Genomic DNA, 16,083 nt, shown 5'->3' on the forward strand with positions numbered 1-16,083 from the left:
CCTCGGCCAGAGAGAAGAGAAAAAAGTGCTCTTCTAGTAATATTTATCGATCCCAAGCTTCAGTTTATTTTGTACTTTATTCCACTAATTTTGTCAACACTGCGGAGTATGGCGGCGCATGGCGGCACGTGGTTTATCGCGTATACATGTTTTGCACCGGATACTGTTAAAGTTTCGGAAATGCGACGTCCACATTTCTAACTAAAAGTGAAGTATTTGTGGTAGCAATCGTGGTCTACAGTTTATAATAAATCAATCAAATATGTTGCTGCAGCCTAAATTGACAAATACGTCGCCGAATTTCGGCAAACCACCCGACAAGCAGAACGAGGTTAGATTAATATATACGAAGTTATAGCAATAAAGCCAATATGAAATGACATAATTAAAATTATACTCTCATAAATCTTTTAATTTAATTAATTAAAAAAAATGGTGTTATATAAAGTCTATTAGAGAATTAATTATAAAATGTATTATTGTAGAGGATTAGGATTAATTACACTAGCAGAAGCAGGAATAAGAAGTTTTAAGTCTGAAAAGTTAAATGAGATTTTTTTCTGAAAATATTAATATTAATGTACTCTTAAATGTGGTACTTATTCATATACCGGTGCCATTTCCAATTTTCTTCTACTTGAAAGTGTAACAATTATTCTTGACATAAAACTGTTTCATATGGAAAGTTGGAAACCCATGTAGAATCATTTTAATCTTTGACTATAGAAGTTACTTCTATAGTCAAAGATTTTAATGTAGCGAGTTGTATACAAAGTGAAATTAGAACCATGACATCAACAATAGTTGAGGAGCTGACTTCAATTAGAAGTAGTGCCTGTATAATGAATAAGTACTGTAAATGTTAACATTTTTATTATTTTTATATAGATTTGCTTGTAAGCTTATGTTAATATAGTAGGAAACAATTTCTCTATATTTATGTTGCAATGTTTAAAAAAGCTATAGAATTTAATGCATATTATAGGAAAAATGCCTCGATAAGGCTTACATAATTTTATTATTTGTTTCAGCTATTGCAATCTCTAGGTATGCCTCATGTTGATTCCTTTAATTATATGCTAGAAGATGGCCTTTTTCAAGGTTTAAAGGACAGTACGCCAGTGTATTTAACTCTTCCCAATGATGACAAGGTAGTTCTCAGGCTGGACGATGTATATATCTACAAGCCCACTGTTCCTTCTAATACAATCGGCGTGAAAACATATAAAGTATATCCGACAGAATGTCGACAGAGAGGCGCCACTTACAAGGGTAAGATAATAGTGAGACTTGGATGGTCTGTCAATGGTAAGGAGCAGGAACCTCTTGAGAGGGATTTGGGAGAAGTTCCGATCATGGTCAAGGTAAAGTCCAGATATGATTTCCTGACTTTCACTTGTGTTGAGTCGCATTTACTACTTTATACGGTTGCATTCTAAATAGGTAATTTTATTTATGTTGAATCACAATTTTTTTTACACCTGATATTTTGCAGTCTAATCGATGCCACTTAAACAAAATGAGCCCTGAAGAATTAGTCACTCACGGTGAACATGAAGAAGAATGGGGTGGATATTTCATAATCAGAGGCTTAGAGCGACTCGTACGTATGTTAATAATGACAAGACGAAACTATCCTATTGCTGTCAAAAGGCCAACTTGGAAAGGTCGTGGGGTACAATTTAGCGACTTAGGTATTCTTTTGAGAAGTGTCCGGGACGACAACTCAGCCATTGTACGTATTTGAGTAGAATTTTCCTGCATGCACTATTTCTCTTGTTATTCTCGTACAGGTCATATATTATCATAATTGTGTCTTTTTGCAGAATAATACACTGCACTATGTGACCGACGGCTCCGCAAAATTTGCATTTACGTACAAGAAAGCTACGTACTATGTGCCACTAATACTGATGTTAAAATGTTTAATAGACGTGACCGATTTATATATTTACAAAGTGCTAATCGCTGGATGTGAAGATGATCTTTATTACAATAATTGTGTCATGAATATGTTACGTGCTGTACACGAAGAAGGTCTACACTGGCACGAACAGTGTAAAGCGTACATAGGAAAGGTGTTTAAAGTAAAATTCTCCGAATTGCCTGCAGACGCGACTGACATAGATGTTTGTGATTACATTATCAAGTGAGTTTGAATTTTATTCAATAATTTATGTTACGTTGCAGTTTCCTGTGTAATCCTCAATTTAATTATGTTTATCATTTTTATCGCACAGACATTGTGTCGCTATTCATCTTGACGAGCCCACCGATAAGTTCCATTTACTTGTGTTTATGACCAAAAAACTGTTTTCGCTCGCGAATAACAAATGCGCCGTTGAGGGTGCGGATTCCGTGATGATGCAGGAGTGTTTAATGGGTGGGCACTTGTATCTTCAGGTTCTTAAAGAAAAACTATGTTCGTGGCTAGTAGGACTCAAACTTCATATTCTCAAACGTGCCAAGAGCGCTGGTAATAGATATATCTTAAATATGCGTAAGTATTTTATTTAAAATGTTGGTCTTTTTGTGGAAAAAAAAACTGTCAAGTTGGGTTTATAGATGACTAACTTTTTTTTCGAAATATACTTATTTAGAGGAAATGTTGAACGTCACTAAATTTCGAAGCAACATTGATTCGCAAATGGAGTACTTCTTATCCACCGGAAATATAAGATCACCTACTGGTTTGGGGCTCATGCAAACTTCTGGTCTTACGATTGTTGTGGAAAATATCAATAGAATGCGTTATATGAGTCATTTTCGTGCGATACACAGAGGCGCATACTTTCAAAATATGAGGACTACTGAAGCTCGTCAACTGTTGCCTGATGCATGGGGTAATTAAGAACTTTGCCGTAATTTCTACAATAATAGATATACAAAGGTTTTAGAAAATGGTTGATTATGCATGATATAAGCAATCATTGTAAGCAATCTCCTATTGTATACAATATTACATATATATTTATAAAGATTTTTTATAATATATTAATCTTTAAATAATTATGATGATTTGTTTGTAGGATTTATTTGTCCGATTCATACACCAGACGGTGCTCCATGCGGATTGCTCAATCACTTGACAATGAATTGTATCGTCACGAAACATCCAGATCCAAAATTGAAAGCTGCTATACCTACAGTACTGGTAGATCTCGGAATGGTTCCATTATCTATCGCAGATGATTGGAGAAATTCGTATAACGTAATGTTAGATGGGAAATTGATCGGCTTGATTCAGGACAAAATTATTAACAGAGTAGTATACAAGTTGAGGTTGCTTAAGATAAACGGTCGAGAAGTGAGTTGTAAACGTGATGCCTTTTGATTTGACTTGTAACATGGTATGGCACATGATATCCGATATATTTTATCTTTAGGTACCGTCAACATTGGAAATTGCGCTGGTGCCAAAGAAAAATGTTCCAGCTCAGTATCCGGGATTATTCTTATTTACTAACGCGGCTAGAATGATGAGACCGGTTATAAATTTAGCTACGCAGAAGGTAGAGCTTATAGGAACGTTTGAGCAAGTTTACATGGAAATCTGTGTGACCCCTCAAGAAGCATACGAAGGGGTAGATATATATAATTTTCATATTATTTTTTTGCGTGCGTTAATTTTTTTAAATTTCTGTATAATGTGACAATTTTACTTTTTTTTTTTACTAGTTGACAACTCATCAGGAGGTAAGCCCGACAACAATCTTCAGCAATTTAGCTAATCTCATTCCGCTGCCAGATTGTAACCAAAGTCCAAGAAACATGTATCAGTGTCAAGTAAGTCTATATTACATGAAATAATTAGCATGTTTCAATGTTCACTGTCCATATCTGTGGATATGAACTGCCACTTGCATATTCGCAGGGCATAAATAATAATATAATAATATAATCCGTGGAGCCTTGAATTAAAAATATTCCGACTTGCATCTGAATCTTGTGGACTGTGAATGCATTAATAGCACATGATGCTGATTGAAATATATCGATTTTTTAATAATCTTGCAGATGAGTAAGCAAACAATGGCTACACCCTGTCACAATTGGCAACAGCAGTCACAAACGAAACTGTACAGACTGCAAACGCCTGCCGCACCACTCTTTAGACCGGTACATTATGATAATATTAACATGGACAACTTTCCGATGGGTACTAATGCGATAATTGCTGTTATCTCGTACACAGTGAGCTACAATTTTGCTATTTAATATTTTGTTTCTAGTATCAGTGATTTTACCTTTATATTTGTCTCACCATTCTATATCGATAATTTGATGTACAGGGATACGATATGGAAGACGCAATGGTCATCAACAAGTCGGCGTTCGAACGTGGCTTCGGACATGGAACGGTTTATAAATCCGAGTTTGTTGATTTGAACGATAAAAAGAGTTATTTCGCTCGTGATCCGGAAAAACCTGAACTTGTGAAAACAATAGATGTTGACGGTTTGCCCATGCCAGGTATTATTATTAAAGAAGGAGACGCATACTATTCGTAAGTAGCTCTTGTAACTACAATATCGTCACATTATGGTCTCTTTATTCTAAAATCTCATCGATGGTCTATGTATTTCACAGTTATTACGATGCTGATAACGGTCAGTATGTCGTTGGACGATATAAAAGCACGGAAAATGCTTATGTCGACACTGTAAAACTGTGTGGTACATTAAGTCAGGATTCCCGAAGAGCGTGCATTACATTCCGTATTCCTGTTAGTACAATTATTATATATATATATACACACACACACACACACACAATATATATGTATATACACACATACATATGTGTGTATATTTTATTTTACGTTTTCTTATTTTAAATACAATTTATATTTAGAGAAATCCCACCGTTGGAGATAAATTCGCGTCAAGAGCGGGACAAAAAGGAATCCTTTCGCGACTGTATCCTGTTGAGGATTTACCGTTCACGGAGACCGGGATGGTTCCCGATATTATATTCAATCCGCACGGTTTCCCGAGTCGTATGACGATAGGTAAGCCGGAGAATTTATTTTATGCAACACGTGCATGGAAAGTGGCCCATTATGCATGCTACGCGTGCGTGATAGACCACTTTCCACGCACTTGCAACATAAAATAGGGTGTGTAAGCCGTGTGTAAAGATGAAAATTCCCGTGTGAGGAGTTTACGCACGAGCCGAAGGCGAGTGCGGTAACCGCACCCGGGAATTTTCATCTTACGGCACTTGTTACACAAATAACTATTGTTGGAATACGTTATAGTTTACACCGATCACTTTATATGCGTATTAAATAGTAAATAACTAGTAAACTAGTTCAATTATTAGCTGATCAGCTTAAATATACAATTTGATACACGTATCAAGAGATCGGTGTAAACTAGGCCATAATATAATACAATGACGAACTGACAGCGTTCAATTAAACCTGTATTTAGCATGAGTATTCGAATATACAATATTAAAGATTATTTTTCTCATAAGAATCTATCAAGAAAATGTAGATGTAATTTTAATGTTAACGGCCGTGCAATAAATTATTTTCTATTATCACAGCTATGATGATCGAAGTGATGGCTGGAAAATCAGCGGCTGTGCATGGATTGGCTCACGATGCCACGCCTTTTAGGTTTGACGAAGAAAACACGTCCATGGACTACTTCGGAAAATTGTTAGAACTCGGTGGTTATAATTATTACGGAAATGAAAGAATGTATTCGGGTATTTATGGATGCGAGATGACCGCCAGCATCTTCTTTGGCGTTGTGCATTATCAGAGATTACGACATATGGTCTCTGATAAGTGGCAGGTAATTAACTTATACGAATTTCTATATTAGCATCTAATGAAAATAAGATTTATTTTTTTCACTCCATCTTTTCTCATATATTTGTTATTTGATTGCAATTCTCATTTGACGAGTTTTTATTTGTCTCCGTTTTCTATATATTTTTAAATAATTTAATTTGATTATACTGAAACTAGGCTAAACGTGTATCTCATTTCTAGGTGAGAAGTACCGGACCGATTGACATGCTAACGAGACAACCCATTAAAGGTCGTCGACGCGGCGGCGGTATTCGATTTGGAGAGATGGAACGAGACGCTTTGATTTCTCATGGTTGCTCGTATCTCCTTCAAGATCGTCTCTTTCATTGCTCTGATAAAATAACGGTAAGATATGATTTTCTCCAGATATGCCAATACTAACTGATTAAGTATTACTTATCTATATACAATTTGATTATATATCTGATTAAAATAAATATTTATTTACAGACTTTAGCGTGTCAAAAGTGCGGCTCATTACTCGGACCGGAATTAATAGTGAAAAGTATGTATTATGAAGACGAGAAAAGGTGCCGCTTGTGCGGTGAGGAAGATACGGTAGAGGAGATCGAGATACCATATATCTTTAGATTTCTTTTAATACAGTTGGCGTCCTGTAATATAAACGTTAAAATAAAATTTAGCCGAGTTTAACTAATCGTGAGAATGTGCCTATAATGTATATGTACGTGTATATATTGAGTGCAGTTTTTTTTCAACAGAGTAAAATTTTATTTTCTTTTTCTAACATTCCAGACAACAAATTCTATTCATAAAGCTAAGATATTACACGATGAAGTTCATTACACTGGCGTTTATATACCTATCATATATTCGCAATGTAAAACATCTGTATATACACAATTCGATCAACAATTTATGTTACAAAATTAATTTGCCCAAAAGAGAAATGGATTCGATTATATATCCTCTCTTCTTTTTTTACAATTGTATATAATGAAAGGGAATGTAAATATCTTGAGTTTTGTGTGCTTTACAACAAGCGAATGGTAGATTATATTACGCGAACTATATAATACTTTCGAAAATCTCTTGAAACCAGAATATTTGTACAAGTTGCATAAATGTTCAAGCTTTTGCTGGCACTTGTGCTCCGGGCTTGTTAGTGGGTGCTCCAGATGCGCCTGTCTGTTCTTTCTCCAATTGCTTTCCAAGATACTCCCTAGAAAATAAACAGATTGAGGAGTAGTTACAAATTTTTATATATAAACGTTAAATAAAAAGTTATATATATATATATATATATATATATATATATATATATATATGAAATAGAATACATGAAATAGAATATATGAAAATATTTAAAATGTTCTTATAAATCAATTATTTTAATAACATAAACGTCAAATAATGTAAGATATTTTAAACTCTGTAACTTACCAATTATGTACCATAAGTTTTTGCACTGCAAGTAGAGCCTCGTATCTAACATTAGGATCCTCATGCCCAAGAAGCTGCATCACACGCTGTTTCCCGCCAAGTTGTTCAAGTATACTAAAATACGTGGAACGGGTGTTTTAATAAATTGCAGTTTTAGCAGTAAAAAGAATTTAACACGGTATTTAATGGTATTTTTGACGTACTGCTTGCCACGTGGATAATGACGCACGTATTCGCCAATGTCGAAACTGGCCACGCTGAGAACGAGCGGATCTTTACTGGTCTCTAATAGATGGACCAGAATCCGCAAGAGTTCATAATTCTTTTCGTTAAGACGACTGGCATTCTCGCGCCAGAATTTGCCCGATTTGTGAACGGGAGACCATTCTAGACGACCGGACTTCACTTCCGTCGAATATTCGTCGAATGAACTTAGATCCTGCACGGATGCTTGCAGTTTGTCATTGAGGAACTCGATATCATCAGTGATGTCCTCGTCGTCGAATTTTCGTTGGCATAATATGGAAAGCTGCTTCAGTACCTTGCATTGCACCATAGCGATGCAATGTTCCTTGGCAACTTGTCCGTCTTCTACTTTCTCAATCAAATTCTATTAACACGAAAAGATACCAACCATGAAGTAATCTTATATAACTATTTTTTAACTCTACAACACACTTCCGACTTACCCTGAACACCGCAAGTATAATACGTGTTACTTTTTCTTTGACCGAGTCGCTGAGTATATCGGCAAGAATGGGTATGACATTGAATCTGCGATACATAATTAATATATAATTAGATAATATGGCGATTAGATTGAATATTATCTACTAGAGTATCTCTAGTAAATCTCTAGTAATGTCAAACGGGGGATACGCTACTCACTTATTCATCTTTTCCGCCAAGAGAGGATTGAAAGTAAGTACCCACAGACAGAAAATAAGCTGATATTGCACTTGGAAGTTTACTCTGCCAGACAGAACACTGAGGAGGGTCGAAATTCCATCGACGGACACGAATGCAAAGCGATATTCGTCTATACGAAGCATCATTTGTAGACATCGCGCCACTGATTGAATGTACTCATTGTTCTAAGTGAATAAAAATAATTAATATATACTTTATAAGTTTTTTCTTACAAAGGTATGGAGATAAGAAGAAACAAAGAAAATGAATCTGTCTTCAATTTCAAGGACAAGCGTTTAATAAATATGTTGCTACATGCAAAAGTACGACAGTAAAATAATTCAATATTGTAAAAAGAAAAAGACATTTTAGCACTTATTAAGAGAAAAGTAAATTTTATAAGTTTGCAAGTTGGCTCTCTTAAGGTTTTAAGGAATTTGCATTTATAAACGTAACATTCACATAAAATAGGCTTTTATAAAGCACAAATCATGCATATATCTATGATTATACTTTTATCAATTAATTGTCCTAAACGTAAGAGACTCGTGATACTTTTCCGAGGTCCCGACGAATTATTAGTGGCTCACTTGTTGGCAGATAACTTAAAAAAACGTCATAATTCGTTTAGAATAATGAGTAATACTACTGATTAGTCGTTACAAAACCAACCGGGTTGAGCAATTCGTGCAGGTCATTGGCCTCCTTGGCCTGCTCCACAGCAGTATCTTGTTCTAGTCCCGCATGCAAGTCTGTGTGATCCTGAAGAGCATCGAACTAAAACCCCATTTCTCTCATTTCTTTTCATTTATTACAAATTCTATTGTAATTTAAGGTTCTCTGAAGCTTGAGTGCGGAAAGCAGAATATCTAGTTGTCAGTCGCACGACGATTTATCGTTTTATTGGGTTAGTTATGCGCTTATTTTTAATTTTATATCTAAATTTTGTCGATTTTTCACACAGACTGTTGCCACGTAAATTCTATAATCTCTAAATGCCACACAGACTTTTGCCACAACCCATCGGATTAGTGTGTTTACAAATATAAGTATTATTTAATTAATTTTATAAAATAACAATATTAAAAATAATGTATATTAACTTAAATAATATAAAGCATGAAGTGTTTATATCAGTGTTAGTGTAATAAAAAAGCATTAAAAGGAGAAATGCCATCCTTTTCATTAAACATAAGTATAAGATGCATGATTATTTCTGAAGAAATCGTGCCCATACAAATATAAGCTAGCTCAATTACTAAAAACACATCGCATGCAGCATGCAGTTAAAAGTTTTCATATTAAAAGGTAAAACAGTAGTAGCTACATGAAGCAACTAACTCTATATATTATTAGCCTTTAAACAAAGATTATTTCATTATTTGGCTACAAGATAAGTATACATTTTCTCTATATACAGTAAGGTGCATTAATCGATGAGTCATAGAGAATTCTGACTTTTTAATAATTTACTTCAATAATTTATTAAAGACCCAGCGGCCAATAAATCAAAATTCGATGACCCATCAAATTAATGCACCTTACTGTACAACAAATTAAGTAAAAAATTAAATAAAAAAAAATGTTAGATGTACATAGAAAACTTATACATGCTCAGAAAAAAAATAGATTCCAAAATCCAAATAATCCGTATAGTTTTAAATCAATCTATATTTAAGTATTATGAATATAGAATATATTTGATTATAAAAAGTAATTATTATAAACTACTAGTACTCTGAAATAAAAATAAAATAAGTTATCAATCTTATTATACCAATAGTTATTTCAACTTCCTGACTTGTGCAACATGCATGCAATAATCTGTCAAACTCACGCTAAGTTTCAGCTGATCCTTGAGCCATGTTAAATAAAACTGAAGATCAGTTTTTTCCATGAAATCGTGACTCCAGCAAGCCAACTTGGCTATAATACGCGACGTCATGTTCATTATAAAGCCGTCTTGCCTGTTCAACAGATTGAGGAATGGTCCCCAGACAGATTCTCGTTTCCGCGTGGAGTGTTCGCGGAAGATTTCCACGCGACCGCGGTCCTCCTATAAATATTACATCAATTTCCATTAATAAATAAAATATCTTTTATTAAAAATATTGACAAAATAACATGGTTAATAAAAAGATCTTTATTTAATCTATTATAATAAGAAAAAATATATATAATAAGAGAAAAGATGTGTTGCTATACCTGTAGCATATCATCAATCATTGTGAGAATATATTGAATCGTCTGATCTTTCGAAACGTGACCGAGCAAATTCAGGAACGTTTTAGCTGCCTGATGTGGATTCTCCTTCAGCTTATTCTCCCTTGTTTTAGTATCGCTTGAGTCAAAAGCCGCTATAAAGTCGTAGTCCTCTTTTGATATCATTTGTGATCTGGAAATATCATAAATGTTAGAATATATTTCTCTACACGGGCAATCCTATATATGTAGTTTTCTTGTCAAGCTGCAACCAAGGATACATCCCAAAACTTTCAGATCGGATTTCTCACGGACAATCTAACGCTCTCACATTTATATATGCGATTACTTACTGGAAATACGATTGCCAATTAATTCGTTGATTCCTAATATCGGCAGCCTGCTGCTGGAGCACACTCGTAGCTGCCAGCATATCTGCAAAATCACGTAAGTCGACGTTTAAGTGTTCAGCGCAAAATATGAAAGACAATAAAATAAACTTCGTACAAGCCAACGTTTGCAACAAGTACTTACGATTACAATTGTAAAACAAACAATAAAAACAGACCACATCGCTGGGAGGGGCGCACTGTCAAACGAATCTCCTTCGCGCGACAAGAATAATCTGAATAATTACCATAATTCCCGATCTTCTCGTCCGGCAACGCCGGTATCATCTGCTTGATGTTCGCACGGTCCACCATGATTACCGTCGAGAATTCACGTCGATTTAAGAAATAATCTCGCTCGAAAAGCTCAGTGTTCGGTCCTCTTCCTCGTCCTCCTTACCTCCTTCAGCTGTTCGATCACAAGACCACGCGCGAGTGCCAACCTGACTCTTGACGTAACGAAAATAATTATCACGAGACTTGCTGGGATTTTCGTTTGTGCACGGCGCAGCCGTGTTTTCGATTGTGGCTACGTCATAAACCGCGGTTAAATAAAAGGAAACTAGAATAATAGGAAATGGAAATACTCGGCGTATGAAAGACGAAAAGTTATCAATGATCTATTGATTTTTCAAAAATAAGATGGATAATATAAATAATTTTTAGAAATAGTTAAACGAAGGCCAAATAAAGTTCTCTTTTTTCTATTTGATCAAAAATATTTCACTCGGCTCAATTAATGCACGCGCTCAAAAACCCCGATTCGTCTAGCACCATTATTTCTGGATTTTATAGACTAATAATTTTTTATTAGTTTTAGAATTTTAACCAAATTGCGTTTATCTACGAATTTTACACATTGCGATCGATTAGATGTTCGTTAAATTATTTAAAAAATGCAAGGTTCTTGGATTTAATTAAATTAATTGTTCTGACTTTAATACATTGCGTAAATAAAACGATTAGCTTTCTGTTTGAGAGACTGTGGCTGCGTTTGCTTTGGACGCTTTCGTGCTGAAAGCATCACTCCATCTTTTTTCAACATGTAATGAGCAATAAAGGAAGCGCCTAAAGCGAACGCAGTCACAGAGATACATTGAAAAAAAGCTAGACTCCTGTGAATGTAAAAAAATGCTTTATGTTCTTGAAAAGTACAATAATTTTTAGAATCGTTTCTCTTTCGTTATATATTTCCTTCGTTCCTTATTTTTGGAACGAAAAAATTTTGGCGTGTTTTAAATCTGTTTTAGAATCGCATGAAAGATAATAAATGGGATAACAGACGGAGAAAATAGCGTTAACATTCACAAAGGCCATCCGTCTTAATTCGAAACAATTAAAGAACTCACGAAGAATTAATATAAGCTATAAGATTGTATTATCACTTTAATTAGCATAGATCTTTCTTTTCACATAACAGTTCGCGACTTCAAAAGGAGAACGTTCCAGAGTACGATGTGGCGGCGTCGTAGATGAAGGTATTGTGAACAGGTTTATACTGGTTCGTGATGAGCTTGATGGTTTCCTGCGCCGCAAGCCCGCCCAGAAATGCCGAGATGGAGTGCAATTCCGCGCCGCCGAATCGACAAAGCTCGTGCACGTAATCGTCCTTGGCTAACGGACCGCATCCCCATTCGCTCAACAGTTTCGTGAGGCACGTCTGTAACACGACTCGATTGCAGAACAATTGTAACGTGATAATTTCATACGTGTAAAGAGAAGATAATACCTTAAGCTTCACGATATCGGGTTCCACTTGATCATCAAATTCGCCGGGATACGAATTATACTCTGCCTGGAATTTATCTACTCCCCGGAGCATGACATAGTAAATCATCATACTCTCTGGATTCTCTAAATTTTGAACTGTAAAAAATGTGTAGTCGTTAAGAACAGTAGACACTTTACTAATAGCTATTAATTACAAGAAAACATTATATAAAAGGGTTATAAATTCTTCCTTCTTGTATTACAGTATAATCAATATTTTCTTTTTATTACTATAGAGACAACTTGTTTCATGATTATGAATTATAAATTATAAAATATGATTTTATATATTTTTCAAAAGAAGATAATTACCTATAATATTAGTATCAAAAACTTTGGGATCATATTCGTCCGCGATGCAGCTGCCTTTTTCTACATAAATATTAGCGGCATGCCTGCAAAACAGCTTGACCTCCTTTTCTGAAATCGAGTCTGACGATCTTCCTAGTTGACGTAGTAATTGCAAAGTGCGCCTCCATACTGCTTCCGCATCTGCCGATGCTTGTTTATGGTAACTAAAATAGATTCGATATTAACGCGAGTTAGTTTATAACAAATTGAAAAGTAACGCACGAAAAAGTACTGCAATCTTAGTGTATATCAATGTTAAAAAAAAGTTTAAATTACATTCTTTCTAATATTATTATTATGATTATATTAATTAAAATGGTAAATAAAAATACAATAACTATTTAAATGTAATATAACATTTGTTATACTTTTACTATTAATAAACTTACTAATAAAACACTCTTATTTGCATTGACACAGAAGACTGTTACTTTTTCGTGCATCACCGTCCTATATAACTGTCATTTTCAATATACATTTGTTGGAGTGCAATGTATTTCTCAGTATCCGCAGTCATGTCGGGTAGATTACCCTTAAGTGGTAGCAGTCCTCGCCCTTCGTTATCGATGAAATCACGGACTGCTTTCGCAATAATCCAGAAAGAGCTGCTCTAAAATATATCGATCAGTTTGAACTCAAAATGTTTCCAAACGATGTATAAATCATATAGAACATTTTATCGATACCTTCGCTCTCAGATTGACGCAACGATCGTCGTTTAAAATATTTATAACGCTATCGGGAATATCGCTCACTCTTATACATTTATTTACAGCCTTCATAGCTTCCTCGAAATTTTCCTCGCTATTAGACGAATCGTGTTCATCGCGTCTCATGCCAGTTTTTATCATGTCCCTGAGTTGCTGCTTCTCTTTGTAAGTTTTCGGCAAAGCGCCGTGCACCGAAATCCATTTCTCTAGGTATTTGTACAAAATAATTAGGTACGGTACGTGGCAATGATCTTTGAAGCTCATTTCATCTAGATTTATGGAATCTATATGCTTCTTCAGGCTATCAAACGGTCTGTCTAGGCGTAAATCTGGCGTTTCGTTATCCGGATGGGTTTCCACAACCGTGTGCTCCTTTACTTGAATCCGCATATATGCGATAAAGCCTAAGCTTCTACATACTAATAGAGGAATATTCAGTTCCCAAAGTCTTTTCGACAGGAGAATCAACGTTCTGAAAATATTCCCAAGAATGCATTTATTATTACGTTTATCCCAATGTCAGAAGCGATACTTGAAAAAGATACGTAATGTATTCTATTAAATATTCTTCATAGATTATATCTGTATTGTATTCTTACTTTTCAGTCAGCGCAGTCGCTACAACCACGGTGAAACTATTGAAAAAGTCTGGGCTGTTGGATAAAATTTGTTCAGGCTCCTCATCGATGTAATCCCCAGTTACGTCTGGATTCAGCTCTAAAAGCATTTGAGTGGCCACTTGCGCTCTAGACTTTCCAACGCTGTCCGCCTCTAGAAAAAAGCTAAGTCAAATCCATTTAATGATTTAATGTGTTGCATCGAGCCATGCCTTAAGTACCTGGCGTTGTAACAAGATAATGTACACATACTTAGCTTCGATATCCTCGTCGGTGATCTTCTTGCCGTCGACTATGGTGAACGCTCCTATACCTGGAAGCACCAGTGATTTCAGTACCTCTGTGCCAAGTCCGGTAGCGTTTATGAGACAGACATGAGCAGCCTCCAGATTTGCTTGACCATGGTCACCCCATAATCTGTCAGGTAGACAAAGATCACAATTGAAAACATCACATACGTCGCATGAGAGAAGAGAAAACAAACTTTTAAGGAAAAAGTAGACTGAAGTTAAAGACAGCGATACAGAGTTCGCTATCCAATCAAAGAACAGAGAGATTGGAAGTTGGAAGTTGGAGCTGGCAGTTTTAACCTCAAAATATACACTTGGTGATCAGCTTACCTCAACTGGCGATCGTATTTCCGGTTTTTCTCGGACTGTTCGGGCGATTTCGACTCTGGGGATGCCATCGGAGAGGCGAATCTGAGAGGATAGCGTAGCGGCAGGGAGCACCTCGAGATGCAAAGCCGTACGAATACAACGGCGGCACCGCAACTTGCACGCGTGTGTGTGAGTATGTGTGGGAGAATGGGATGGGATATGGGATGTGAGATGTGTGTGTGTGTGTGTGGTGTGTGGGCGGCCAACATGTCACGCACACGTACATACGCCTGGATCATTAATTTCACAAGTGCATGATAATCGTTTGGAATGGATATTACAGACGGTGGTATAAAACGAAGTTCAGAGTTGAGGTTAACGAAAAATTCGTGATCCTCAAAGAAATGTGCGAGGCGCAAAGTAACATTTTGTGAAGCGTATTGAGAAAGAAATTATTCTTTTGATGAAGCTTTTATTCAGGCAACTAAAATATATAGTAATACAGTAATGCGCTAAGTCGAAGATTTGTTCGCTCTGGTCCGTATTCTTATAGTCTTTTATTTCAAGACCGTTCTAATTAAATTGTCTTAAGATATGCTAATATGGTACGTTTGTAATTGCAGGTTTATAATATTAAGACGACTTATTTAAATATAAAAACCGATTCTGTGATGGCATATGAGTTACCGATGAGAACTGATTTGTGAGTCTGACAAGTTTAAGATGGATCTTTGCTTAATACACAGGAAAAAATATTTTTTTTTTAAATATACTGTAGTTTTAACGTGGACATTTTGAAAATGATTATATATTGCGTTAAACAAAGAAAACTTGCTTGAATAAAGGCATTAATTTTATGTAGTTCGACAAAAAAAGTTTAAATTCTTATAAGATGATTATATGTATAGATTGTTGCATATATACGAAATAATGAACGCGTTAATTTGAGTATATTATAATAAGTTTTGATTTAACTTTTTTTGTGTAGGATAGGACAGTACTCTATATGTGGCAGATTTGAATAGTGAGAGATCAAAGCAAAAAGAAGGTCCACTTTGAAGGGAAACAATTTGCGATTCAAAAACAGAAGCAAAAATATAGAAAAAATATTCTTTAGAATGAGGAAAGTTGGATGGTAATTATTGCAATCACGATATCGCATTAAGATTTACATACATTTTTATTTTTTATTATAACAATTACATAAATTTGATGAAATAATTCCGCAGTTGGAGAGCGCGCTGAAAATTCGCGTGACATTACGCTTCGTTTTCTCCGATCGAGACGATGCTATAACTGCAATAA

General features: G+C 35.3%; 3 protein-coding genes across 4 annotated transcripts; 1 reads left to right on the forward strand and 2 right to left on the reverse strand.

Moving 5' to 3' along the window:
- The first annotated feature begins 95 nt into the window (after nucleotides 1–95).
- Nucleotides 96–6,752, forward strand: Rpi135 (RNA polymerase I subunit Rpl135). Its single transcript, XM_071773007.1, has 16 exons — nucleotides 96–331; nucleotides 1,032–1,364; nucleotides 1,496–1,735; nucleotides 1,827–2,149; nucleotides 2,241–2,500; nucleotides 2,601–2,843; nucleotides 3,030–3,307; nucleotides 3,387–3,584; nucleotides 3,679–3,786; nucleotides 4,018–4,194; nucleotides 4,293–4,507; nucleotides 4,591–4,726; nucleotides 4,855–5,011; nucleotides 5,554–5,807; nucleotides 6,008–6,172; nucleotides 6,278–6,752. The coding sequence occupies exons 1-16, from the start codon at nucleotides 263–265 to the stop codon at nucleotides 6,479–6,481; spliced, it is 3,360 nt and encodes a 1,119-aa protein (XP_071629108.1). The 5' UTR covers nucleotides 96–262; the 3' UTR covers nucleotides 6,482–6,752.
- On the reverse strand, nucleotides 6,536–11,159 carry Vhasfd (V-type proton ATPase subunit VhaSFD). Of its 2 annotated transcripts, XM_071773020.1 has the most exons (10): nucleotides 10,980–11,159; nucleotides 10,696–10,777; nucleotides 10,346–10,535; nucleotides 9,978–10,196; nucleotides 8,813–8,917; nucleotides 8,120–8,325; nucleotides 7,921–8,005; nucleotides 7,435–7,841; nucleotides 7,232–7,345; nucleotides 6,536–7,010 (listed from the first exon to the last, which is right to left on the reverse strand). In XM_071773020.1, the coding sequence occupies exons 1-10, from the start codon at nucleotides 11,044–11,046 to the stop codon at nucleotides 6,917–6,919; spliced, it is 1,569 nt and encodes a 522-aa protein (XP_071629121.1). In that variant the 5' UTR covers nucleotides 11,047–11,159; the 3' UTR covers nucleotides 6,536–6,916. The 2 variants fall into 2 exon arrangements, with proteins under 2 accessions (XP_071629121.1, XP_071629122.1); XM_071773021.1 differs by lacking the exon at nucleotides 8,813–8,917 and having other exon boundaries at nucleotides 10,980–11,158.
- A 940-nt stretch (nucleotides 11,160–12,099) lies between these two features.
- App-bp1 (Nedd8-activating enzyme E1 regulatory subunit APP-BP1) lies at nucleotides 12,100–15,512 on the reverse strand. Its single transcript, XM_071773019.1, has 8 exons — nucleotides 14,800–15,512; nucleotides 14,432–14,596; nucleotides 14,162–14,344; nucleotides 13,539–14,034; nucleotides 13,329–13,462; nucleotides 12,814–13,016; nucleotides 12,461–12,597; nucleotides 12,100–12,391 (listed from the first exon to the last, which is right to left on the reverse strand). Exons 1-8 carry the CDS (start codon nucleotides 15,075–15,077, stop codon nucleotides 12,161–12,163), a joined length of 1,827 nt encoding a protein of 608 aa, XP_071629120.1. The 5' UTR covers nucleotides 15,078–15,512; the 3' UTR covers nucleotides 12,100–12,160.
- Between the last annotated feature and the right edge of the window lie 571 nt (nucleotides 15,513–16,083).

This window comes from Temnothorax longispinosus, chromosome 3 (genome assembly GCF_030848805.1).
Source record: "Temnothorax longispinosus isolate EJ_2023e chromosome 3, Tlon_JGU_v1, whole genome shotgun sequence".
Lineage (NCBI taxonomy): Eukaryota > Metazoa > Arthropoda > Insecta > Hymenoptera > Formicidae > Temnothorax > Temnothorax longispinosus.

Coding starts and splice junctions, on each gene's coding strand:
- Rpi135 (XM_071773007.1), top strand. CDS start 263: ATGTTGCTGCAGCCTAAATTGACAAATACGTCGCCGAATTTCGGCAAA. Junction 4,508..4,590: donor GAAGGAGACGCATACTATTC/GTAAGTAGCTCT, acceptor TGTATTTCACAG/TTATTACGATGCTGATAACG. Junction 5,808..6,007: donor TGGTCTCTGATAAGTGGCAG/GTAATTAACTTA, acceptor TCTCATTTCTAG/GTGAGAAGTACCGGACCGAT.
- Vhasfd (XM_071773020.1), bottom strand. CDS start 11,046: ATGGTGGACCGTGCGAACATCAAGCAGATGATACCGGCGTTGCCGGAC. Junction 10,536..10,695: donor AATTGGCAATCGTATTTCCA/GTAAGTAATCGC, acceptor TGATATTTCCAG/ATCACAAATGATATCAAAAG. Junction 8,006..8,119: donor TTGGCGGAAAAGATGAATAA/GTGAGTAGCGTA, acceptor TATGTATCGCAG/ATTCAATGTCATACCCATTC.
- App-bp1 (XM_071773019.1), bottom strand. CDS start 15,077: ATGATCCAGGCGTATGTACGTGTGCGTGACATGTTGGCCGCCCACACA. Junction 13,017..13,328: donor TACATTGCACTCCAACAAAT/GTATATTGAAAA, acceptor AATCTATTTTAG/TTACCATAAACAAGCATCGG. Junction 12,598..12,813: donor TTTTGATACTAATATTATAG/GTAATTATCTTC, acceptor CATTTTTTACAG/TTCAAAATTTAGAGAATCCA.